This window comes from Ascidiella aspersa, chromosome 7, assembly GCF_963924565.1.
Source record: "Ascidiella aspersa chromosome 7, kaAscAspe10.2, whole genome shotgun sequence".
NCBI lineage: Eukaryota > Metazoa > Chordata > Ascidiacea > Phlebobranchia > Ascidiidae > Ascidiella > Ascidiella aspersa.
This window is the reverse complement of record NC_139453.1, coordinates 19,064,059-19,088,986: the sequence shown is the minus strand read 5'-3', so window position 1 is coordinate 19,088,986 and position 24,928 is coordinate 19,064,059. Positions and strand designations below refer to the sequence as shown.

Genomic DNA, 24,928 nt, shown 5'->3' with positions numbered 1-24,928 from the left:
AGTAATTCAGAGTTATTAAAATGTATAAAGATCAACGGCAGACGATTATTTGCCCGAACCTAAACCTAATTAAAAGTTAACCTACGCTATGCTACAGTCCTGTCATAATTGAAGCTTGATAAAAAAATATACTTTATTAAGAGAAAGTGTTGCAACACATCAAATGCTTAAATTATTTGCCCTTCTTCTTGCCCGCACTTTTAGCTTTTGGCTCAGGGCTGGCATTGTCAATTGGAGTCGAAAGCATTTCCGTTTCCTCCTTGGCTTGTTTTTCTTCTAAACATTGATTTCTGAACTCTTTATGACGAACAAGTAACTTGCTTCTGGCTTTGTCATAGGTCAACTGGAAAATAAATGTAAACGGAATTTATATAAGTCTTAATTTATATAAGACTGCTCACAAGAAACGCTTGCTTGCTAACCTGCATGTCATGTAGATTGTCATACTGTAAATCTTTCATTGCAGTTCTGTATTTTTTATTGTTCTCCCTTACTTCCAATGCTGTTGACCGCTGTATGTTAAAAGCTGCCAACTTTCTGTTCATCTGGTCTTTCTCCAATTGTTTTAGCTGATCACCACTATAATACTGAGGTGGTTTCCCAACTGATGTTGGTCGTTCATAGCGCGACCAGTCAGGTTTTACGGGTTGCTTAGTCATGTAACTTGGAGGATCAAGTGTGAACTTCTCTTCGGTTTCGCTATGCGGTGCTTTATCTAAAATCACATGATAATATATTTGTTAATAGGGGGAAATACACAGATTTTTTTGTGTAAAATAACAAAAAAAGTAGCACACTGTTATACTCTACAATCTACATGTTTTGCAATATAAAAATGCTTTGAATCTGGCACCCAAGGTGTGTTACGTTGTTCAGAAAGGTAATCTCGTCCCGTGCGTGGCACGAACTATTACGGGCTTTGAAATCAAATGCTCGCTAAATCCTAGTTCCTACTTCTTTATATGAATTGTTTATCAAATCTGAAATTTGGCACATTGACAAATGACCAATACCGGGCGTTTAGCAATACATAACCCGTATAAAATGTTCAGTGTTGTAAACAAGTCATTTTGAAATGACACAATCCTCCGTAAAAAGTCTTTTCGAATAACTAACAAGTCAACTTCATGTCCTTGTCATAAAAATAAAACGTTAACTGATAAACTCGTAAACCATGTTATAGTTTTTAGCCCCCAAGAAATATTTTGCCAACTTGAAACCGAGTAAAATGTTTTTCAAATCCTAACTTAGTTTAGTTGCAAAATTGCACATCAGTTCGCTAAATAAATTCACGCTTATAGATATTACATATATTATGACGTAACTTGGACGTCATATCTAAATTAAGATATTATCGAACATTTCTACTGGTGAACGTGAAAAAAAATAAAGACTACTAATGCGACCGCCTAAGGCTGAAACTTGTGCACCTCTGATCTATGCCATGCCGCTCAAATTTTAACACCGAACCTTGCATTCAAAGATACTTTATAAAATTGTCACTTTAATTATTACTAGATAAAACACCCCGCGTTGCCCAGGTTAAATAGACTTTCTAACCTGAAAACGTGCGATAATTTTCACGTAGGTTTAACAAAGGTGCGCAAAAAAAAATTCCGCAAAATTTACTGATTACGCCTAATATTTTTAAACACCGAGCTCTTAACTTCGCATAAGGGATGACTCTAAATTAAATTTAATAATCACGAAAAATCTGCGTCCAACGCAGACTTGGACAACTAGATTTAGTTAAGCTTTTTTCAAAATTAGATTAGAATTAAAATTTGAGCATTACAGTTTTTCTGAATTAGATTAAAACTAGAATTAGAGCACACGACCACTACACAAATTAGATAACAATTAAGGGCATTTTGCTCAAACTCATTGAATTAGAAAACTGGGATATCAAGTTGTCCAAGTCTGGCCCAAAGTTAGAAAAACCCGTAACCCGTATGAAATGCAAATTGCTTTCTATCAAAACTGCTGCAATAAACGCGATATTTTGAGAACTCGTATTTATTACACGGAAGACTATTCTTGGTAAGTTGCGTTGTGTATATTATGGTTTTGCAGCCCTGAGATTATTAAGCTGTCAATATGTAAAATGTAATCTTAGTCAAATTTACTGCGATGACATAAGTAGCCTAGTCAGTTCACTCAGCATTAACGACCTTGTGTGTACGTAAACGTCTTGTGTAGTATTTATACTGCTCGTTTTGCAGTGCCGATATCACGCTTTACTACATTTTCGTAGATATCACGCTTTATTGCGTTTTTGTAGATATCACGATTTACTACATTTAACAAAACTTTTGGTAAGCCTACGTTTTAACTTAAGTCTATGCGTGTGACATCATATTGGCGCATAATTAGGCCTATTTGTTATTTGGCTTAGGCACTGGGAATATAACTGGCGCTAATTGCTCCAAATAGTTGGTGAGCATAATATTTGAAATCGTACGACTGAGTTAATTTGTTTGACACATTGCCCTTGGTGTAAAAACCGTCACCTTAGTTTACTGTGGCAACATATTGGACTTTTGCTGGATTTCGGCAACATTTTTTTTTGTCTCTTTCAGGGTGATTTCGGCAACAAGGTGTAAATTCAAACTGTGGGCAAATAGGAGACGCGTTTTACTACCAAAATTTTGCGTCATATAGAGTTCTGCGCATAGACTTGAGGTGTACAACGAACGTTTTAGTCTAAAGGCCCGTTTACACTACAGCTGCACTGAGCTGAGCTGAGCAAAGCGTAATTTGCATTTAAATTCTATTGTGGCGAGCGTTTCAAGCTTTGCTAAACTCAAGCCCCGTGCAGCAGCTGCAGCTAGCTTAAAAATACGCTTTGGAGCGATTTTCACGCTTTGCTAAACTCAAGCCCCGTGCAGCTATAGAAAAACGTTACGTTTGGAGCTAATCTTTAAGCCCAGTGCAGCTGTAGTGAATAAAACTTCACGCCCAGCGCAGCTCAGTGCAGCTGTACTGTAAATGGGCCTTAAACCTTGAATGTGTTGCACTACGTGGCGCTACAGCTACACGTTCGCTATATACAAACTTCATTACATGTGATGTGTTTTTGCGCTTACGTGTAACCTATTAAAAAACAGCAGGCAATTCACATGTATAAATAAGTGATTGTTCGTCCCTTGACTGTTTGCCGCTGATTGTGTCTGAAATATTAAATGCATCGTCACAACATAAGGTTTGTGCGGAAGCTGCATTGAAATGACTGTAAAAAATCAAAATTAATTCTTCATCTTGTGAGCTGAAATGACTCTTTATACAGTTTTTTTGTACAATGCCCAAATTTGATGTAACCAAAAAGCAATGTTGTGTGTTACCAATTGTTGCAGCGGATAGTTTAAAAAGGATTATGACAATTTAACATGCAACCAAGCCAAAGTGCAGTGTTGTGTGATGTGTTTGAAATTGTACGACTAAAATAAGTGATTGTTCGTCCCTTGCCTGATTGCCGCTGATTCAGAAAATCGCACAGCGAGCTTAATATTCTAAACTCGCAACTTCAGCAAAATAGCAGCAATTACCAAAGTAACCATACAGCGATTGATTTGCAGTTAAAAAAAACGATTTTGCAGAATATAAAACGGCCGTTGTACAAATAGTAGTGTTTAGGTCGTTGCATAAATAACAGCTTTTTGGTATTAGCCTACATATAATTGCTTTCGATGCTTAGAAATCCAGTTGTAACACAGTAAAATTGTTTTAAAACCAATCCTAAACCGCGCGTAAGCGGCTGGACGTCCCCGTTGATCTTGAGTAGCTAACGCTATAGCATGGCATTAAACAGCGATTATTTGGGTCAGTATTTGTGTAGCCTACGGAAACCTCAGTTGGCGTTGCTGAAAACAATCGTTAGTTTCCAGACTCTAGACTCTAAGAGCAGTGGTTTTCAACCAGGGTCCAGAGAACCTTAGGGTTCCGCTAGTACAGTCCAAGGGTTCCGCAATTTTTAAATTGTTTAGCTAATTGAGGTGTGTTTATTACACTGGGGTTCCTCTCGAGCCAGTGGAATTATTGCACCGGGGTTCCTCGAGCCAGTGGAATGTTTCCATAGGGTTCCACTCCAGCAAAAAGGTTGAAAAGCACTGCTCTAGAGCAACAAAAATAACAATATTACTATTTTATCAATTGCTGCAATAAAGGCAATAATTTGCGAAATCTTCCAAATTTCTGCGTAGTTGGACACACCGTAAGGCGTAAATAAGCTTTTTTAAAAGAGTGAAATTTGCTATGAACATGTTTAAGAGTATTGCGACGAAGCTCGCTCGAGACGCGCGGTCATTGATCAGTATTTCTCTCATAGAAAGAGAATAATATTTTTTCTATCTGGGAGCACATGACCTTTTTTCTATTTTAGCTTATCGAGCCGCTTTCCCGCTTAATAAAGTGTCCGGTCGCCGGCATGTGTTCACATAAAGAGACAGACACAGATATTAAGTTGTTCGTATGTTGATCTTATCGGACTCCAGCTATAAGACCGAGATAAGAACAACATCAACGTCAGAATAAAAGACAGTTCGGAATAAGACCAAAATAGGACTAATCCCTAATGGTTGTAATGCCGTTTAAATCGGAATAAGTCCTACCATCCGTCGGAATAAGACCTAAATGGTAAGAATCAGACCAAAACAACACATCACCGTTACCCGAACCCCACCCCATAAGTACATCACTAAGTCCTAATAATCTCAACCCTAACCCTTTTCCTAACCCCACCCATTACCCTACAATACCCCGAACAGGACCAAAATTCCGGTGCTGAACGCACGCCGCCCTGACGGCGCCGGTCAACTAGGGCGTCCAAACGTCGTTACCCAAACGGCCGAAGCCAGACCGACGCCACCCGATCGTCCCATACCCCTCCCTACGATTTCAGGCGAGTTTTTGGCCATTTAGGCCTTATTCGGATGATCTTAGGACGTATTCCGGCAGATTTAGGTCTTATTCAGACGATTTTGATCTTATTGTACAGGATATTACTGCGTATTTGGCTATATTACGTCGTTGGTTTTAATACTGTGGTTTTATAGATTTTTCTGCTTTAGCTATTGTTGCTTTTTATGTCTTATTGTGGGTTCCCATCTTATCATTATCGTATTTTACCAACGAAAAAAAATACGAAGGATATGATGAGTCACAAAAAGTGATCAGTTATTGGTACAACAATGACAAATGCAACTGTGCGAGTTAGTTGTGCTAAATGATAGATGTTGGATGATAAAGTGTGTTTGTTAAAATATGTTTGAAACTTCTAACTCTGTAAACACTAACCGATACGCATGGCATTTTCAGTTCATCGTTCTGAAAAAACAACATATTTAATTGAAATACACTTGGTCGTTTTCAAGTTTACACAACTTTATATAAAGAATAAAATAAAATAACAAACCAGCAATTTTGTCGCCCAAGGCAGATTGTTGTGTGTTAGCATCGGTGTTTTTTTGAGTATAAGCCATCCTGGACTGCATTGCCTGAAATTACAAACATTAATTTAGAATATTCATAACTTTTGATAAATGCTGCTAAACTGTTTTGTGTTTAGTATGGAACATCAATTTTAAATTCATTAACTTCATAACTTGAACTAATGGTTACCTAAGTGAGTGTTTTTGACTACATTTAAACAAAAAAACTGACTATCATAGTTTGTTGCGCACAACAAAGCAGAGTTGTTTAGTCATATTCTTCAAGCAACAAATGTTTTTTTAGGTCTAATTAATGCGAAATTTCACGTGGAGTTATAATGTAATAACATGTACGATTAAAAGCTAGTTATTTCACTGTAACCGAACTATGAAAACAGGAATATTGCAATACTGCTAGCTAAAACAAATCAACCTTCCGATTGAAATATGATATGGAATGGCAGAAATCAAAAGCTCGATCAAGGTGAATTGCAAAACAAAACCGAACGTGCTGTAGTTTATGAGAAACTTTTACAAAGTTTCATATATAAAATATGTTAGTACACCGAAAGCCATTGCAGACTCACCACATCTGTCGATCAATGATGCAAGCAGAGTAGACTAGAAAAACAACTAGCCTGTAGTGAGGTTCGAACTCACGACCTCCGGTCAAGCCGGGATCAGAAAGGGGGGCTAGATCTCACTGGTTAACATGCACATATGTGTGTTCTTGTTTCATTAAATAAAATAAGTTATACGAAGGTGTATAAACGAACGCATCAGCAATCGACCAGGTCCACCTTCTGTTTGTAAATAAGGCTATCGCAAGAGTTGAGGCTATATGCAAGTATGTTTTCGGATGGTTACAAAAGCTGATCTGGAAAACAACCCAATCCACAATATTGTCACTCAAAACTAAAAATGTTGTCAGAACCAGTTCGCTATTTCTACGTTTAACGGGAACGACCAATTGATAAGAGACGTCAACGATTTCACATGGTGGGATGCCCTGCAATGCGTCTTAAGGGTACGGGCTATTGCCTACAGCGCACGACAATAAAACGCTTTTTGGTTGATCTGTATAACTTAGAGAAACTGATATTATTAAGCGCCGAGCCCACTTTGCGGAAGTCGAGAAAAAGTACAGGTACTTTCTTCGGAAAACGACATGATGATAAAAAGCAATCTACAGGCTATAATGGGGTACCACAATTAGCGAGATCAGGCAACAATTTTCTGGTCGACTAGTTTAACATTTTCTATAAAAAATCCTATCGCGATTCATTTCCCATTAAACATTTACCTTTAGAGCTCGCCCTGGTTCAGTTGATTCCCAAGCAAGTTTCATAGCCCTGATTTCTTCTGGCCTACGTAAATCCTTTTTCACTTCCACCTCATCAGCTCGTTCAAGATCACACACAAAACGAAGGGTCCAAAATGCACGCCCAGAACCATCAAAGGCATTCTAAGTACAAGACATGGAAAATGTAATTTTCCTACCTTAATGTAAACTGTTAATGTAATTTACCTGTGATTGTGGTCTAGAAACCGGATCTTTATCTTGACCCTTTTTGTCTTTTCCTGCTTTGTCTGACCCCTTTCCCCCTTTCTTTCCTTTTTCATTTGCTGCAGTTTTTTGACCAACGCCGGCCAGTTTGTCAGTCCCACGAACAGAATTCGATCCAGGGCGGTCTTTGTCTGTTTAAACATTGATTAATTAATAATTAATAAAACAATTTGTTAATAACTTTAAATAACCTGCAAAAGCCTTCAGATCTTCTTTTTCTAACTGTTTAAGCTTGTGAATATGCTCCCACTGTGAAGATGACAAGGGCCAATCTTTACGATCAATCTTTGCTTGTATAATGTAATAATGTTCTTCTTCATTTTCCGTTTCATACAAATTCATTTTTCTTGAGATCTAAAGAGTTAATGAAATATAATATGTTATATACATAATAAGGATAAAATCATAAATTTTAACTTGCTTCTTGTGTGTGGTCGTTGCTTGTCTTGCCTTGTCCAGCGAGAACAGTTAATTTAGCTGAAAGAACCTCTTGTTTTGCTAAATAACAAATAGTTCAAACATAAAAGGTCACTGAACTAATATTTTAACTAAAATATAAAATCGGGCTTTACTTGGCTGCTCTTCTTCTTGGTTTATAAGAAAACAAAACGCTGGGAGAACACAATGACCTTTTCCTTTTGTTGATGTAACTTCCACTTCTTTGTCCAAGATCTGATTTGAATAGAAACAAATAGATATACAAAAGTTATGTTAAATTTAACATTTGCACATACCTGCAAGGTAATATGTACGTCTTCTTTAGAAGTTTCCAACTGTAAACTGGCCATGTAATCTGAAGTTGGTTTCACATGATACCTGACAAACAATTTGCCATATTGTTACACAGGTGAAAAGCACTTGAAATAAATACCTTTTTTACCTGAACAAAATGTTCTGATTGTTAGGAATGTAGTAATCTCTGATTTCTTTGACAGCAAATGTTGCAGTGAGGTTGGCATTAGTTGGAGTAGGTAAATTATTTGTTGATCCAATAATCCTTAATCTCCATTTTCCACCAACAAGTGGTTGATCCAACGTTCTTGCCTCTGCAACCATTGTGTAGCCAAGCTTTGATAACATAAAAACAAGTTTTACTACTAAAGCAAATTGAAATCCAACCTTTATTCATAATAGAGTCACAAAAAAGATGATCACATTTTCTTGATGTACATAAGAAATTTAAATGTTTGTTATATGTATTACCTTGTTTTTCTTGTAGTAATGAGGAACAACCTTTTGAAAAACTTGCTTAACCCTTATACCAGTATCATTATCTATCACATGCAGAATGTAAGTTGGAACTTGTACATACAACTTTGGCACGCAAAGAACTTCATCATCAACAAAAAAGACGTCCCTAGCGAAACAGGCATAAACCATCTTTAGCATGTGAAAACCACATAAAGTTATTTATAGTAATAGTTTTTGATAGTAATACGACTAACAAGTGTACAAAATGCGTCAAATTATCAAATACCTGAAAATTGTAAACCAGGTCCTGGGAGGTTGATCAGGGTATGTTCCCTGATAATCTGTAAAGCTCAGTTTATTCCATTCATCAGTTTGAAATGGATATTGTGAAATTATTGATGGGTACTGTTTCACCATTTCTCTGTTGGAAAAATAAGTAAATTGTTTTACTATTTTGTAGTTTATCAAATTATCAGTAACTTAATTTTATCATTTTGACTTTGCCCAATATAAGAAATCAATATGCTCGGGTCAAAAGAAATATCATTGTAAAAATATAGGTTTTATTCTTTTTATTATCATTTCATCGGTTTTCTGTATAACTTATCTTGGTATGTCTTGAAAGACAAATTTAAACATAAAATTACAAATTAATTTGGGTTTAGTTTTGAATTACAGTTCGTTAAGCGCCCCTGGACGTAAAATTAGAATATAATGGATTAGCCAATGTCAAATATCTTGCACTTTTGGCACAAAATCTAAATGTTAGATTGTTGCTTTGCTCTCAAATTTTTTGAATGTGTGCCCGATGTGATCTCTCATTTTGACAGTATTGTATAGCTATCCTTTTAGAAACTTTAAACATTGTTGTTAATCGGACTACACAGCCAGTTTCACTGTAGGTTAGTTGTCTGTCACCCAGGTGTAGTAGCAGGAGGCAAAAACTGGTAAAATGTTTTTTAAAAATGGTAAAATCCTTTTATTAATTTTTGAATTATTTTTGTAACTTTGTTCTTTATCAAGGTTTTCATTTTATTTGATAAATCAGAGAAAATCTTCAAAACACTATTTGAAACATATTCAATTAGTGGAATGTTTATAATAATTTGTTTTGTCAATATTGTTTGGTAAAAAATATCACTATTTCGATTTGTTAGGGGGGAATACTAAAGAAACTTAAGAACCACTGGGTTGGATATTTAGAGCTTTGCCTTGATTGTATGAATTGTCTTGATACACCAACTGATTTAGTTATCCAAATGAACTCAAACAGGATGTTATGCCAAAGTTTATCTTTTGCCAGTGTAACTCAGGAAGGGTAGATTCATAGTTGTACAAACATGTGAAACCAAAAAAAGGATAACAGAAGAACCTCTAAGAAGACATGCCAAGATTTTTTTCTTGTCTGGCACACAAATATGTCAACCTACTAATCCACACACAAACCTTAGCAGAGTTGTTCCATGATGTGCAGTATTAGCTTGTATTGTTGACCAGGCAGTATTTAAAAATGAGCGTACTGCTTCATGTTCTGTAGATTCGCTATCAAAGTGTGCCCTTCGCACTTTTCTAATGGATGTGCCACGCCAATATTTTTGAATGCAGATTGCTGCATCACGTTCCCTGTTGGAAATTTCTGAATCCTCCAAGATGGCATTTGTGGGTGGTTCTGCTATAGTAAACTTGTTTAGTGTAGACATATATAAAGTAAAACTTTGAAAGCACTGACTAAAAACATGTGACAAATAGGGGAAAAGGATTAATAAGAAATTATTTTATACATTTTATGTACAAGTCTGAAACAATAAGTTACAATTGCAAATCTATGCAAGTTGACATACGTTCCTCTAAATCACTTGGTGCAGAAAACATTAGTGTGAGGCATTTCACAACAAATTCACTGGATACAGGTGACTTATTGTCCTCCAAACACAACTTGATTAAATTTGACAAAGCTTTACTCCACACCTAAATAACAGATATGGTTTAATTGCACATCTGAGTAATTGAAGTCAATGATATGTTTGTGATGACGATTGTTAAAAATAAGGACATGCATCTAAACAAGGGGCGGGCAACTTCTTCAGTCGGCGTGTATTTATCCACCTATACAAGGAATAAATCGTATTGTGTTATATTCTTTAAACACGGCAAAACATGTTTTTTGCCGAATTGAGTGAAAAGGTATTTGGGCATTTAATCCTTTAAACTTGTGACACTCCTTGTCAACTTTACGCTTCTTGGCAAAACCTATGGCAAAACAGTTAATGTAAATTCTAAATCTACTTTTAGCCCGAACAAAGAACCTAAAACACCAAGAAAACAAAGAACTAAAGAATAAATAACATTCAGTATTATTTGACGAAGTGAGCAAGTAGTGGGGGATTGCGGCAGACTGTTGCCGCGAGCCACATTATCATGTAACACCGGAAACTGTCTGCGGGCCGCTCAAAATCCAGTCGGGCCATATGTAGCCCGCCCCTGATCTAAACCCATTTAATCGTAGAGTACAATAAACCCAAGTGATATTTCTATATATTTAAATAAAATGCAATATACCTTGTAATGTTTCTGCATGGAATGTTCTTTTGAAGATTTGTAAGGCATGTGTGCTTTGTGTAATTCAACACTACACCGGTTCCAATCTTTACTTCCAAAAAGCTCCATGCATTTTCCCAGCTTCATGACAATATTATTGGCACAAGAGAGAAATCTGTGACTCTCCTGTTGAAAAAGAAATAGACTCTCAAAACATTTGTTGTGCAAAAAAGGTGTCTATTTAACAAAGCTTGTTGTTCATTAATGGATTGAATTGATGAACTATTTAACAAGCTTGTTGTTCTTTAATGGATTGAATTGTGTAATTAATGCAGTCAAAAGAGGCAAATGTACTTTAAGGTTAAAAACAGCATTGTATAAGGCATTCTTTAGGGCAGTGGTTCATTACTACTTTAATAAATAAATGCAAACTATCGTAAATCTATTTACTGTTTTAGTAAATCTTAGCCCACTTTGAGAGAGTCTGTTTAGACCAAAAGCTTTGAAAATGGTTCATGGCACGTAGCCTATTTCAGGGGCTAGTTTGGCAAGGTGATTGGTTAGTGTCAGTAGGTGGGTAAAATAGCAACTTTATCAGGAATAATTTTCAAATATTGTTCATTTCACTTTAGTTAGTTGAAATTGGCTACACTTTGTGTGTTATACTTTCCCTTGAATTGTTTTTGTAAGCAAAATTAGATATAGGTCAAAAATTATTCTTACGCCTGTTCGACCAACCCCCACCTCTCCTTCAGCATTTAAATATACATTAAAAAAACACTCTTAACCCCTCTAACCCTTCAAAAACCTTAACTAAACAAATCTTTTAATTTTATTCCCCTACCTATAAAAATGTTCCTAAATCAAAAATCCAACTTCTGTTCTCAAATTTTAAACCTTTCTTACAATCAAAAAATGCATTTGATGTTATTTATATTTTGTGGGTTAGTCTCCTCTTTAAAAACTAAACTAAAAATAAATTTTAATAATATTCCTGACCCCTGCTTTTCAAATCCCTATATATTCGAACCCTCCAAACCTCACCCCACCTAAGAAATAAAAAAAACATTTCTCAACAGTTTTCTCATAAATTACATTTTTGTATAAAAGTATGCTGACCCCCCAAATAACAGCCTCAATAACGCCATATAAATACAACTCATATCTAAACTTATCAAATCAATTTTGGGCCAATATGATTTATAAAATTACAATAACATTTATGTTAAGCTTACAATAGCTAACAGATACCTAAAGTAGATATATATTTTAGTGTAATCATACTTTCTTACATTAGATATTTTATATAATTTATGGCATTTCCCTTTTTAATAAGTAAATGCACAACACAATTAAAATATTTTTATTAAAATTGAAACAACGTGTCTTAATCAAATCAAAATACAAAATCATTTTTTATACTAAACTGGCGAATAGTTTTTTACTATAATTTAAAAAACAGCACAAATTTCTTTGACCTGTTGAAGTGATGTCAGCACAGTTTCCTCATCCCCAAACACAAACGGTGTTGTGGAACAAATGTTAAGATAATAACCAAGAGGATAGTTGAAAACAAATCTTAGAACATGTCTTCCAGGAGGCAAAAGCAAGCAAGCAGCTCGGGTTCCTGAATAAAACATATTACATGCATTTGATTAAAAAGGACGCAGAAAACACTACTATTTTTGAGAATAGCTAACATTGCTTTTAATAAAGTTGGTAAAATGAATTGTTTTTTTTTGCTAATAACTAGATCAATTGTTCTCAAGTCCCCCCGAAAGTTATCCCTAATTAGAATTCTAGCCAATTTAAACTGTTAATAAAAAAGGTGGTAAACTAAATAAATAATCTTTAACGTGTTTACTCATTTAAGCACTACAAACAAAGTGTTTAAAAAACTTTTTGCATTATTCACGCAAAATAGGTAAAAGTAATCACTAATATAAAACCTTTATAAGATGGTGCTTTACACCAGTGGTTCTCAAACATATATGTAGTATAAAGCCCCTCAAAGCAATCTATACATCATCATCCCCCCCCCCCCCCTACAACACCAAAAGGTGGAATATGTATACATTAAACTGGAACACTAATTACAGAAAATGGTGTTTTCTCTCAGATGTATGAACTTGCCGAACTTCATTGGTTTAATATTTAAGGTCATTTTGGTCAGGTAAATCGAAAATCACCCAGGTTATTCTCTTTTTTATAGCAATTAGCGTTACGGCTGAAAGTCTGGGATGAAAATCTTCTTTGCAAATTGTCAACTGGCTAACACAGCAAGCATGGGCGGGCAGTTTCAAGATTTTTTTATGACTCGGGACTAAAAATTATTTGCATTCAGTGAAAATATGTTTGTATATATATAAGGTCAGCACGATCCAACTACATTATGTTGTGGGCCATCAAAGGCAATTTGTTTCATTATTATAACAGTCAATGTTGCAAAACACATTACAGGACAAGCAGGATTGCCCATAGCATGAATATTTTTACATTTAAATAGATTAAATTTGTGGAGCAAGACCCATTTCCCGTGGATTAGCTTCTGACTGTGAGCTATTTGAATGCTATACAAACATTAACCGTTTTTAACAGTTCGTCCAGAAACATTTGCTATTTATTAATTATTGGCCTTAATTTTTAATAAGAAGTGGAAGAAGTTTGGAATCACTTAATTGCTCCACGGGTCACAGATGGTTAATGATGTTTCTTTAGTTTGGATCAACCTGATTTAGTGTATGTGCTATAGTCCTCTATCGCCCCCTCCATATTTTTGTGTTTTTGCCCCAAATTATATCTCTGTTTCACCAACTTTGGAAACCACTGCTTTACGCTATATAAGTTTTACAAAAAACAAAGCCATTAAGCTAGAACATTTTTACAAACAAATGTTATTTTAACAAGAACTCAATAAACAAGGTTATTTTTGTATGTAACAACAAATACCAGATGTTCTTATCTGAAGCACAGGTTCCCCAATAACGAGTTTTTTCCATGAATAGGATTCTGCAACAAGAAGTCCTAGGCTTGGAGATGAAGCTGTTGTAGCCTCAGGCCTTAGACTAACCACTTAAGGGAAAAAATAGGTTGAAACTTTATATTGTACAAAGAACACACACACATATTCTTTAACCTACCTTCTGATGAACCAGTTGTGGATTCACGGTCAGTTTTTTTCTCCTCTAACCCTGGCCAGGTTGTCAACACAGAAAAACTGATGATAACTTCACTTTGAGAAACACTGTCAATAAAGAGAAATGAAGGATTTCTATCTTCCGCTGGATACCCCTGTCAAATACAGTGTAATAAAACAGAACTTAGTTGGCAACAGAGTGCACTTTTGTAAGATTCATAACAAGACAAAATATAAAAAAGTGAAGTTGTTGTATGTGACAGATATTTATCCTGCTTATGTAACAGATAACCACCCTAAAAAACAGGCCTTTTCATGCAATTCTGTCAATCATTAATCCTTTATACTAAAGTTAGATTTCATCAACATTACAGTAAAACGCTATGTGGCATACAATGTGAATTAAAAATTTTGAAAAGATGGATTGCACATTCAAACGTTTTTGATAACAGATTCAAAATTTATTAAATAAATATGGGACAAACACATAAGGCACTGATAAAAAGGTAAACTTATACATACTTCATAAGACTTCGGTAATCCTGAATAATTGGGTTTCATTGCAGTGGATGAAGCAGCTTGGGCCAACTGTGCTGATCTAAAGAACAACATATGATGATGATGATGGTGCAGCAATTATTTGCTATGTTCAAATACAATCAGCTGAGCCCTATATACCGTGTGCCAGGCTAATATTTTTTACATAATTTGCCTTGCTTGTCGTTTGACCGTCTTTCATTGGTGTTTTCAAATAATACTACAATAATGTTAGTATATACTTTACTAGCACTACATGTATTTTTTTAATACGTACCCCTTTTTGCTTCCACCTGAACTTGAACTCGGTGCAACAGTAAGAACAGATTGTCTAAAATCACATGAGTTTTCACTATGTGGATAGGTTGAAGGTACATGGAAAATAACAATACTCCTGAAAAGTAATATAAAAAATAATAAGAAAATTGTTTTGGAAATACAAATTATACATCACTAACTTACTTAAAGCTGTCACAAAACTGGTCAAAATCAATCCAATTTTGCTTCATAATGTTCGGCTTAGGTTCCTGCTGTTCCTGCTAGGAATTGCATATTTAAAATAAGATTTAGCAAAATCAAATAAATAATGCATACCACTTGATCGATGTTAGCCTCTTTGGTTGGTTCATTCTCAGCTTGTGGACTTCCACTTTCCTCTACTATAAAAAAGGAAACCAAACAATAAAAAAAGTTAACCAGCTTTGTATTGATAACTAACCTTTTATTTGGCTTTTGCTGTTGTCTAAAGTTTCTTTGTCAATGATACCAGTCTCAGATTCATCCGGGTGACATAACACAACATCACTGGTACAAAAATTTAAAATATGCATAACAATGAAAGCAGAAAAAGGTAATATAAAAATTGTACATCTGGTAATAGAGTTAACTACCTTTTTTCTTTAAATTAACAAGCATTCACACAACTTTCAACTAATTCATCAAATCAAATAAAAAGTACAAATAAGTCACATAAAAGAAATTTATTTTTTTATTTTCTGGTCGACAACAGGGATGTCTAGTAAATGTCCACCTGCTAAAGAACCACCTATTCTTTTTATATAAAAAACTGTCTTCTAAACCATAAGAAATAATAAGTAAATTTTTTTTTTTGAGCTAGTGTTCTACTATTAGGTTAAAACTGAGTCTGTATTGCGTTTTGCATAAATTAGGAATGTATATTACATTACACTTTTAGTTTAGTGGAATCTTAAGTATAACCCATTAAAGAAAATAGTTCTACTTTTTCGGAAAATAACTTTTTAATAAAAAAAATAAGATATGAATTGTTCCCTACCCGTTGTTTTCTGCATTTTCTTGAAAAACTTCATCAGTTGCCAAATGAGAGTGAGGACTTGCTGAAGACATCAATGTTGATAAAGGGTCTGCTCTATGTCCAATAAAAGGTGAAGATATTTCCAACCACTGATCAGGCTTCGGGGGCTCAACCTCCACTGCAATGTGTAATACAGAACAAAATATTGACACATTATAGTAGACATAAACACATTAAAATGTAACACATTTTTTTAACTTAAATAGCTCAACTTTAATTTATTCTAAAAAAACGGTTTATTACTTTGCGGCTCATCAAAAGGCACTGTAGATTTCTTAATTGGCCGAATAAGTTTCCACTTTGGTACCACAGGAGTTGGAGGTCGCGGTTCCAGTGGACAAGCTCTAGTTTTGGTTATCATTATCGGATGAGGATGAAGTTGAGACAGTCCATTTTTTCGTAATAATTCACTTGCAACAGCCTATTGTAAAAGAGAAAATAGATACTAGACACATAAAGTTAGAAAAATAAAGAGTATACAATAAGCGTGGCGTGTCACTGCAGTGGTTCTCTTACATGTAGTCACAACACTTTGTCACATTTTATGATTTTAAAACAATAAACAAATACTTGAGTTAACTTGCCAATGATTAAAATAATATATTCTTGCTGGGCCCTAAATAATGCTTCCCTTCACCTGATGACGCCGAAATAAAGAACTTGGCTATACATAACACTACCAACAACAATTATAAAATTGCCAGGCAAGATAACAATAATTTTTTTTCTTACCTGTTTTCTTAAATCAGAAAATGAACCAAAAGTATATTTTTTGTTAAACATGCCAAAAACAACTACTTCTGGGCTTTTTTTTGAAGATAACACGTCTTCTGGTGCCTTATCTAAAAAATATAAACCTTAGTAGTCAGGAATTTAAAAAAGTAGTTCAAAATTATTTACCACTTGATCTGGCTGTAGTTGTTCTTCCTGATGAGCTTGATTTATGTTTATCTTTATCATCCTTTTTCTTCGTATCTTTGTGTTTTGGTGTTTCTAAATTATCAATAAATCTGTTAAATATTCACAACACAAGTGATAAGAATGGTGCCATGTTGTATTTTAATTACTTATTTGTTACAACCCTGTAGGAAAGATAAAATAATAATGTTCTTTTTTATGAATTTGTTACATGACTTAACTTACTAACCACTAATTATAAATTATCAGTCATTATGCAGCAAAATGCTAAACCAGTGGCAAGCGAATAATTTTAGCACCCAAACCAGATTTCAAAACCCAGTATTTTAAAGTGCAACACAGCGTAAATAAAGGTTGGCAAAGTTTTGTGTAATCTTTAAAACAGTCACAGTGCAAACTCATCAACTCTATGTCAATTTGCATATGATTCTTTGCTTGAAGTGATACCATAAACATACATGCGGCTCATAAGCTGTGATTTGTACATCCTTTTGTATGACAGTGGTCCCAAAACCGGGTGCTTAAGCGTACTGAAAGATATATTCAAGTTTTTGCTATATTGGTTACTAAAAATATTTTGTGTACCATGCAGTGCAACACAGGGCTGCGGAGTCGGAGTCGGGACTCGGGACTCGACGTAGTCGGTTTGTTTTGCCGGAGTAGGACTCGGGACTCGAGTAAGCCTGCGTAAAACTACCCGAGTCCCGAGTCAGACGTGTACATGCGCAGTATCAAATTTTTTAACTGTTAAGGCAGCAAAATGTAAGTTGTAAAAGTGTAATAGCAAATGTGAAATATTTTTAAACCATGTAATGCGAGTGGATCAATTATGACACCAATATGAGTGGATTGCAGAAAATCCACCTTAATTTAGTTAATGGGTAAAATACAGGCGTAAATGGGTAAAATACAGGCTGTAGAGTCGGAGCTGGACTCGGGACACTCGAGTTGTTTTAACCGACTCCGCAGCCCTGGTGCAAAAATCACAAATGGTTTTTGTTCTTGTGTACAGTTATTATGTTCAAATTACCTTTTTCAGGTTGCTCATAATGGGATTCAGAACTGTCGGAACTTGCAGTTTGTTTTATTACTAAGCTTTCCGCCGGTCTAAATAAAATAATTTTTTGATATTGACACAAAACAAAACAAAAAAAAAAACTTACAAATTAGGATTTGAAAGAGGAAGTTTCCATTCTGGCATGATCCGAGACAACATTTCCCACAACTTTTGCTTGTGATTATAACTGAAAAAAAAAAGGATTTATTAGACAGTGAATATATAACACATTACAAAACATACACAAATCGGGTGGAAGGCAGTTTAAACAGTGTCATAACAATGTTATCGACTAAGGCTGAGTTATCCAATAAATGCCTTTATACTTATTTGTTTAGTTTTATGGTATTGCTACATTCATGCTAAATGTGACATGATTTTGGACTACACAGGGAGCTTTAAACTTTTATGCTTGAATAGCCTGCTGCAACCAAACATTTCCTTATTCCCCAAACAACATTAATGCAAGTTTATATGTGTACATATTGCTCTGACTTCTTAATCAATTAAACGAATCAACTGTTACAAAAGAAAGATAAAATGCTGCTAGCAGTGAGTTTTCTTTGTATCTATTTTTACAGGCTTCTAACATTGCTGTGAAATATATATAAAAAACACTTTTAGTCACGACTTGTAAGCTGTGAGAAAATTTAACCATATATTTCAATGTAACAAAAGAATAATCTAGCAAAGTTAGCAATTTAGGTTAGACACCATTAAAAGATCTTAAAACATATAAATATATATATACATATTTCTTCAGCAAAGACATCTTCGTTCCATTTGAATAAGATATACTGAAGATGCCTTTGTTGGCGAAATATATATATATATCTTTTAAGATATTTTCTAGTATCTGACCTGGAATTGCTAGCTTTGCTAGATTATTCTCCTGTTGCTGGTCAGGAATTAAGGTATACATTTATCTTGCAAAAGTCAAGGTGATTTCCATTATCACATATTCAGTGCAACATATTTCAATGTATTAATACAAAAACACAAACTGAAACATACTGAACAGGGAGTACTTCAGGTATCCATCCCATGAGACATTGCATTACAAAAAAATCTCCAAGCTCTTCAGATGCATTACTAGTATTTAGATTGTACCTACAACATACACACATCTTGAAATTAAAGCTCTAAAACACTGTGTGTGTGTTAAAGCTCTAAAACACTGTGTGTGTGACAAAAAGGCTATATTTACTAAAAAAAAGAAAAAAAGTCTGAGGCAGTTTGGTAAACTATAGCATTTTTGTTTATTTTTAAAATTTAAAAATATATTAAGAAAATCTGGAGGTTGTAAGAATGCACAACTTATTATTTTTTAATTCAGAGACCTTATATATGTAATTATGCTATATTTGTGTGAGTAAACAATACTTATGCAATATAAGTACACTAAATAAAACTTGTATGTAACTTGTAAGGTAACTAACTCAATTGATGCAAGTTTGATAAGCGCCTTTGTTAAAAGTAATGGCCATAATTCATAATCACAGGTGGTACAAGGCAGAAGTATATTATCATCAATATCACAAGGAATAGTATCATCAACCACAATTTTCCTCCAGCATCCCTGGGCACAAAACAGGTATGTTTTAATTTTTAAAAAGTAAAATTTCAATCAGTGAAAAATTTACCCTCTTCAGTAATATTTTAAATAATTGGCTGTTATAATACCATTTAGATAACTACAAGTTTTGTTGGGCATTTAATTCACTGGAATAAATATACATATGATTCTAAATACTAACAAAGCCATAATCCATTTGTATTTAGCTAACCAAAATGAGACTAAATCTGTGAGACAAATCATTTGCTATAATGATATTGACGGCGGATCATAGTAACGTTAAATGCAATGACATTGGAAGTTTGAACAAAATGGGAAGTGAATGCAAATATCTTCTTAAATTTTTTTGGTTGTGCCCTACTTGACATATTTCATGAAAACTTATGTCTCTTAGAATAATATGTTTAAAAAAAGACTTTGTGTAGCTAAATTGTTCATCAAACTGCACAACTGGCAACACTGCATATTTTGTACATGCCAAGCAGGTATCATATTACTATATTCAGGTCACTATACCTGAATATAAGAAACAGGAAATTGATTTTTAACAGCCAGAATAGTAGTTTATGTAACATTCACAGCAGTTTTAAAAGAGTAGTTGTACTCGCAAACCTTAAAACTAAAAATAAAATAGATTATTTTAGTAAGTCCTTTGTGGGCTCTTGCTAACACTTAACGCCTCTGGTTGTCTTACAGTAATCTGGCCCATGATATTCAGGCATTAACAGTTATCTGGCCCTTCATGAAAAGAGTTTGGCGACCTCTGTCTTGGAGCATTTCTCATTTAAAATCATTTTATGGTACTGTTCATCAAGAAAAATAGGTTTTCATAAGGGTGGGGTATTGTTTTAAGTAGGTGCTTGTTTAAAGCCAAATTATGAATTTTAGGTTTTTACCTGGTGTCCTTTAAAATATGGATTTGTTATTATGTGTGTTGTTTGACAGCTACACAGACAAAATCTTACCATCCAAAACAAGCGAACAACATATTTTCCATATTGATTATACAGGGGAATGTGTCCTTTTACCACTTTACATAGGGAATAGATATGTTCCCAAGGTTTCCAACATTTGTCTTCCAAGGTATCAGAATTGCCACTATTAAAGAAATAAAATTTGTATAAGTATTTTTGAAACAGTCTCCATTTTTTATAACCACTGACTTCGTTGCAGCGTTTAGTGAAGATGGCCCAGATATATTCCATAACGTAACAAACTGGCCTATTATTGTCCTCATCACCTATGAAAACAACAGGCAAAAACATATTTTCATGACACTATTACATGGAACTGCCTTAGATAAACAAATTTTTACAAGTACTTTTATCAATTGGCAAAAAATCGTACATAATTTACCTCACTCTTGTAAAGATGTTCATTTTTGCTAATAATATCAAACTGATCAGTTTCAAACACAACAGGAACCTTGCCATCCAAAATGTCCTTTTAAGCAATGAAGTCATTTACTATTAAAGCTATAAATCACATGTACATGTATATATGGCATGTAAAATGATTTCATAATAGTAAAAAAAATGTGATTTGGGTATTACAATACAATCAATCAAATCAAAACCACTACAACTAATCAACTCAAAACCATTTTCAGCTATTGCAAAGGTTAAAAAAATGTGTTCTGTATCAAACACATGTCTAAACATTAATCTTTTTCGGCCGTGGTTTTAAGATTGTTTGAAATTCGGTAGTTATGTTTTAACAACATTCTGGTTGATTAAAAAAATTAAAAAGTTAATAAACTGGTTCATAAAGTTCTCAGTCTGGTCCAATATATCTATGTAGACTAAATCAAAAAATGTTACCTTGACTATGGGATAAAGTTGGACAGGTATTGAAGATAACGTTGGACAGGTATTGAACATTTAACCAAAGTAATGCAATGTTATAAAAAAAATATACCACTCAACATACATGACTTACTTAAATAAATAGTTTCACTTTCCAAAATAATTTAAAGATTCTTGACTCAAGTACGGGAGTGTAATCATATTTTTAACAGGAATTTTGCACTTTTACAACAATTTTAATAGTTTTTAGTATTAATTTAGATTCAAAGGCAATTAAATATTGAACCTTTATATATTTTCAACCTGAAGGGTTTACATATTATATATATATATATATATATATATATATATATACATATACAGCAGGCCTGCACAACATACAGCCCCGATGGCACATGAGGCTTGCCGAACCTTCAAATGCAGCCCACCTGGGGTCCCACATATAAAAATGATTTAAAAAAGTGTATAGTTTAGTCATGGGCATAATGTTGAAGTAACTGTAGGCGTATAGTAATTTATTGATAAACCAACTCTGGATTGGGCCAATTTTTCACCTTGTGAGTCGAATTTTAAATTAACTAGTTAAATAATTAGTCACATAGAGTGGTTTAACATGTGCAGAATTTTGCGCCAGCAGAATATGGTCAAAACCTAAAATTTTATTTTTGGCCAAAATTTGTTATTGAATCCCATGGTACATGTAAGCATTTGTGCCAAAGAAAAACTTGAATTTCCTTAAAACAAAATTTTGGTGCAATACTGAAAGCATGATTTTAATGTGAGTTTGTAAAAGCATAGTCACAAACAGGGACAGTTCCAGGAGTACCAGCCATTCCCCAAAGACTTTATTTTATGTTAACTTTTTGTTAGTACTGTTGTTTTAAATTTAAATTCCATTAGGTAAAAAAAGCTAGTTGCAACCTTTGTGCCATTCTAAGTTGTGCATGACTGATTTATAATGTTGTTTGTTCATAGCTTTCGTATTGGATTAAATTGATTCCATTGCTACACCCCCAGCTAGATTATATCTTATAAAATAAACTTAATTGAAAAACTTATACCTGAGGACGTTTCCAGGAATGTACTTTCAGAGAGGGAGGCATGTCAATTTTTCCTTCTGGGTCATCAAAAAATTGCAAACTTGGACTTTTGCCTTTATCCTTAGTTTTTGATAATCCATCCTACAAACTTCATATTATTCCTACTGGCTTAATGCTTTAGAAGCAGTGTGAAAGTTTATAAATAAAGCGAATAGATAATGCTATGTATAGATGTTACCTTCAAAACATATACACAGAATAAAAGGTCTTACCCATTTCTCTGCATTAATTTCGATGTCATTAAATTCTGCCCACAAAGGATAGCTACGAGTTCTATTTTTGCTATCCACAGATACCACACTTCCGACAACAGAAGCAGCCCTTAAAATTAAATTTTAAAGATGGACATATTTATCAATTGTTGGTTTCATTAAACATGCCCTAAATGGTTTAATATATATCTTTAAAACATAAATTATATAAATATCAAACCATGGTTGCTGTCACATTTCAATAAATATAAAAATATGTAAATATGCCTAATTGCCTAAAGCCTCTTACATTGTATATGAGCCTAATTATGCAGAAATGTTTCAAAATATTCCTTTATCATTGGCATAAAACAAACAAACAAATATACAATGTAACATAATGCGCAATTTAAAGCCTACCTGAATTTTGTTTAGATAAGCATAAAGGAAAAGTTTAGAGTTTCCTTTTACATGGACTTATATAAAAAAAAAACATATATATATTGTAATTAAAATTATTTAATATTGTTTTTTTAAGACAAAAATTGGCAACAAGACACAAAATTCCAAATAGTAATAAATTTAAATACCTGATTATATTGTTTAAAAATACTTTAGGGAATAAGAGCTGCCTAATTTTGTTTAAAGTAGTTAAAAGTAGCAATTTAAATTTATATGTGTGAGAACAACAATCTTTCTCAAATTATAGGTTTGAGAATTTAGCACTTTATATATATTTATATACATATATATTACACTTTACCTTTTAGTCCTTCCTTGAGGTTCGCCCATTGTTCTATTTGTCCAAAATGAGCGACACAATTTAGCAAATCAGTACAGCTATAAAATAAAATATATTTTTAGACACAATCTCTACCAAGATGTATGCCAATCCCACTATGTATCTATCATAGTAAACACACAAGCAAAACCTAAAAACATAAAACAATTATAGAATTATTCTAATATTTTTACCCAATTCTGGATTTCAGTACAACAATGGTCGGCACTGGGCAACTAAAAAGCAATTAACGTAAATAAACAAACTAATGCAAATAAACAAACTAATGCAAATTTTTTGTTAAATAAAAATAGTTTTAAGTATCAAGATTAGAATTTTAAAATAAATAAAGGGCAAAATATTGAAATACTTTCCAAACAGACTCAGGTAGAATGAGTATTATATAATATCAGCAAAACATAAACAATTTGAAATTCGAGGTTAGGAGTCAGAGCTTTACAAAAATAGAAGTTGTTCAGGCTCAACGAAATATTGGCAAAATTCTACATACTGTTAATCACTGCTGGAAAGTATGGCAGATCTCGCGGGTGCACGGCCGAAAAAATCTAGGTGACCTGGTGCAACAAAGGCCAAAAAAGTGCACCTCGGGTGCACTTTATGATTTTCCGATGCATTCTGTATTACATACATTGCACTGTAAACGTATTCTGGACAAGTTTTACATATTTCGGGTGCAGTTCGGATTTTTTCGGGGTGCACTTTTAGAAGGTTGAAAAAATCTCGCGGGTGCACTTGCCATACTTTCCACAGTGGCTGTTAATAGGGCGGGCATACTCTTTATGTACCGGTACATTTTTTGAAGTTAGGTTTTGTTTCTCATGGGTATATATTTGTTTGAACAGACAAATAAAGATTTGGGAAAGACACAGGCAAGTCCAGGTCAGGTCTGAAATATATAACCTACAAATATTTGTATTTAAATCATAAAAGTTGGTGAGAAACATAGTTTGGGGCAGCATCGGCCTATTTTCCCCTGGATCCATCCCTGGTGATGACAGAGGCCTAATACAAAAGCCTGTAACATTTTAATGTTTAAAGCCTGTAACATTTTAATGCAATTTTTTATGTAATTTTTCTGGAAAAGGTAATGGGTTAAACGTTTTTCAAATGCCAAAGTCTTGAATAATAGCTTAACAGGCTTATTTGCGCTTTATTTTTAAATAGACTTATTAACACCCAGATAAGTGGTTGCTCTGAAGTTTTAAATCCTCTTTCAACGTGTCCTATTTGACAAAAAAAACATTCTTAGAAGCTAAAATAAGACAAACTAAGCGTAAATATCAAATATTTCAAAAGCACGTTTCTTGAAATAGGCCCATTATTATTTCCTAAGACACTGTACAAAAATAAGAACAACTCTTAGAAATAAGCACGAAATGGTAACCCTACCTATAAACTATTTAAAGCCTTTATGATTTTCTGTTTCCGCGTTACCTATGAAAAACAGTGTTTGCACTAAAAAACTTGAGGCAAAAACTGGAGTGGGTAGTAACCAACAACTACTAACTTCACAACGGCTCACGTGGTATAAGTGATTGCGTGTTTACTGTACAAATTGTGGTCCAACTTTATTTTGTCACGGGCTATCAGAAGTAATTCGTTTTATACCGGTTAATGTTGCAACGATGAATTTAGGATTTTAGTTTGCGGGAGTTTAAAAGCAGGCACTGAAAAAATTTCAGAGAGTTGCAATAAAATGTTTCGTCTGCTCAAAGAGACTTTAACATCTCTTTGGTTTAAATCTCTTTGGT

The 24,928-nt window shown here is 33.9% G+C and overlaps 1 protein-coding gene across 6 annotated transcripts; it reads right to left on the bottom strand.

The window, feature by feature from the left end:
* Positions 1 to 106: 106 nt before the first annotated feature.
* On the bottom strand, positions 107 to 24,605 carry LOC146138155 (androglobin-like). Of its 6 annotated transcripts, XM_083393774.1 has the most exons (38): positions 24,567 to 24,605; positions 23,139 to 23,215; positions 22,397 to 22,505; positions 22,146 to 22,265; positions 20,636 to 20,722; positions 20,443 to 20,519; positions 20,245 to 20,377; positions 19,143 to 19,282; positions 18,718 to 18,813; positions 17,810 to 17,890; positions 17,677 to 17,753; positions 16,629 to 16,721; positions 16,461 to 16,570; positions 15,972 to 16,149; positions 15,690 to 15,846; positions 15,114 to 15,199; positions 14,990 to 15,054; positions 14,858 to 14,934; positions 14,673 to 14,789; positions 14,381 to 14,456; positions 13,863 to 14,013; positions 13,672 to 13,794; positions 12,201 to 12,349; positions 10,744 to 10,908; positions 10,026 to 10,152; positions 9,631 to 9,856; positions 8,471 to 8,605; positions 8,197 to 8,350; positions 7,874 to 8,061; positions 7,728 to 7,809; positions 7,566 to 7,665; positions 7,415 to 7,491; positions 7,185 to 7,347; positions 6,955 to 7,124; positions 6,730 to 6,891; positions 5,411 to 5,492; positions 423 to 715; positions 107 to 343 (listed from the first exon to the last, which is right to left on the bottom strand). In XM_083393774.1, the coding sequence occupies exons 2-38, from the start codon at positions 23,165 to 23,167 to the stop codon at positions 173 to 175; spliced, it is 4,626 nt and encodes a 1,541-aa protein (XP_083249900.1). In that variant the 5' UTR covers positions 23,168 to 23,215; positions 24,567 to 24,605; the 3' UTR covers positions 107 to 172. The 6 variants fall into 6 exon arrangements, with proteins under 6 accessions (XP_083249900.1, XP_083249899.1, XP_083249902.1 ...); XM_083393773.1 differs by lacking the exon at positions 24,567 to 24,605 and having other exon boundaries at positions 23,139 to 23,504; XM_083393776.1 differs by lacking the exon at positions 24,567 to 24,605 and having other exon boundaries at positions 14,858 to 14,931; positions 23,139 to 23,504.
* Between the last annotated feature and the right edge of the window lie 323 nt (positions 24,606 to 24,928).

What these genes read in the sequence shown, in the direction of transcription:
- LOC146138155 (XM_083393774.1), bottom strand. Translation starts at nt 23,167, where the DNA reads ATGGGCGAACCTCAAGGAAGGACTAAAAG. An exon ending in AGGCTAACATCGATCAAGTG is followed by an intron (nt 14,935 to 14,989) that starts GTATGCATTATT and finishes TGCAATTCCTAG; the next exon opens with CAGGAACAGCAGGAACCTAA. An exon ending in CCATGCAGAAACATTACAAG is followed by an intron (nt 10,153 to 10,743) that starts GTATATTGCATT and finishes TCTGTTATTTAG; the next exon opens with GTGTGGAGTAAAGCTTTGTC.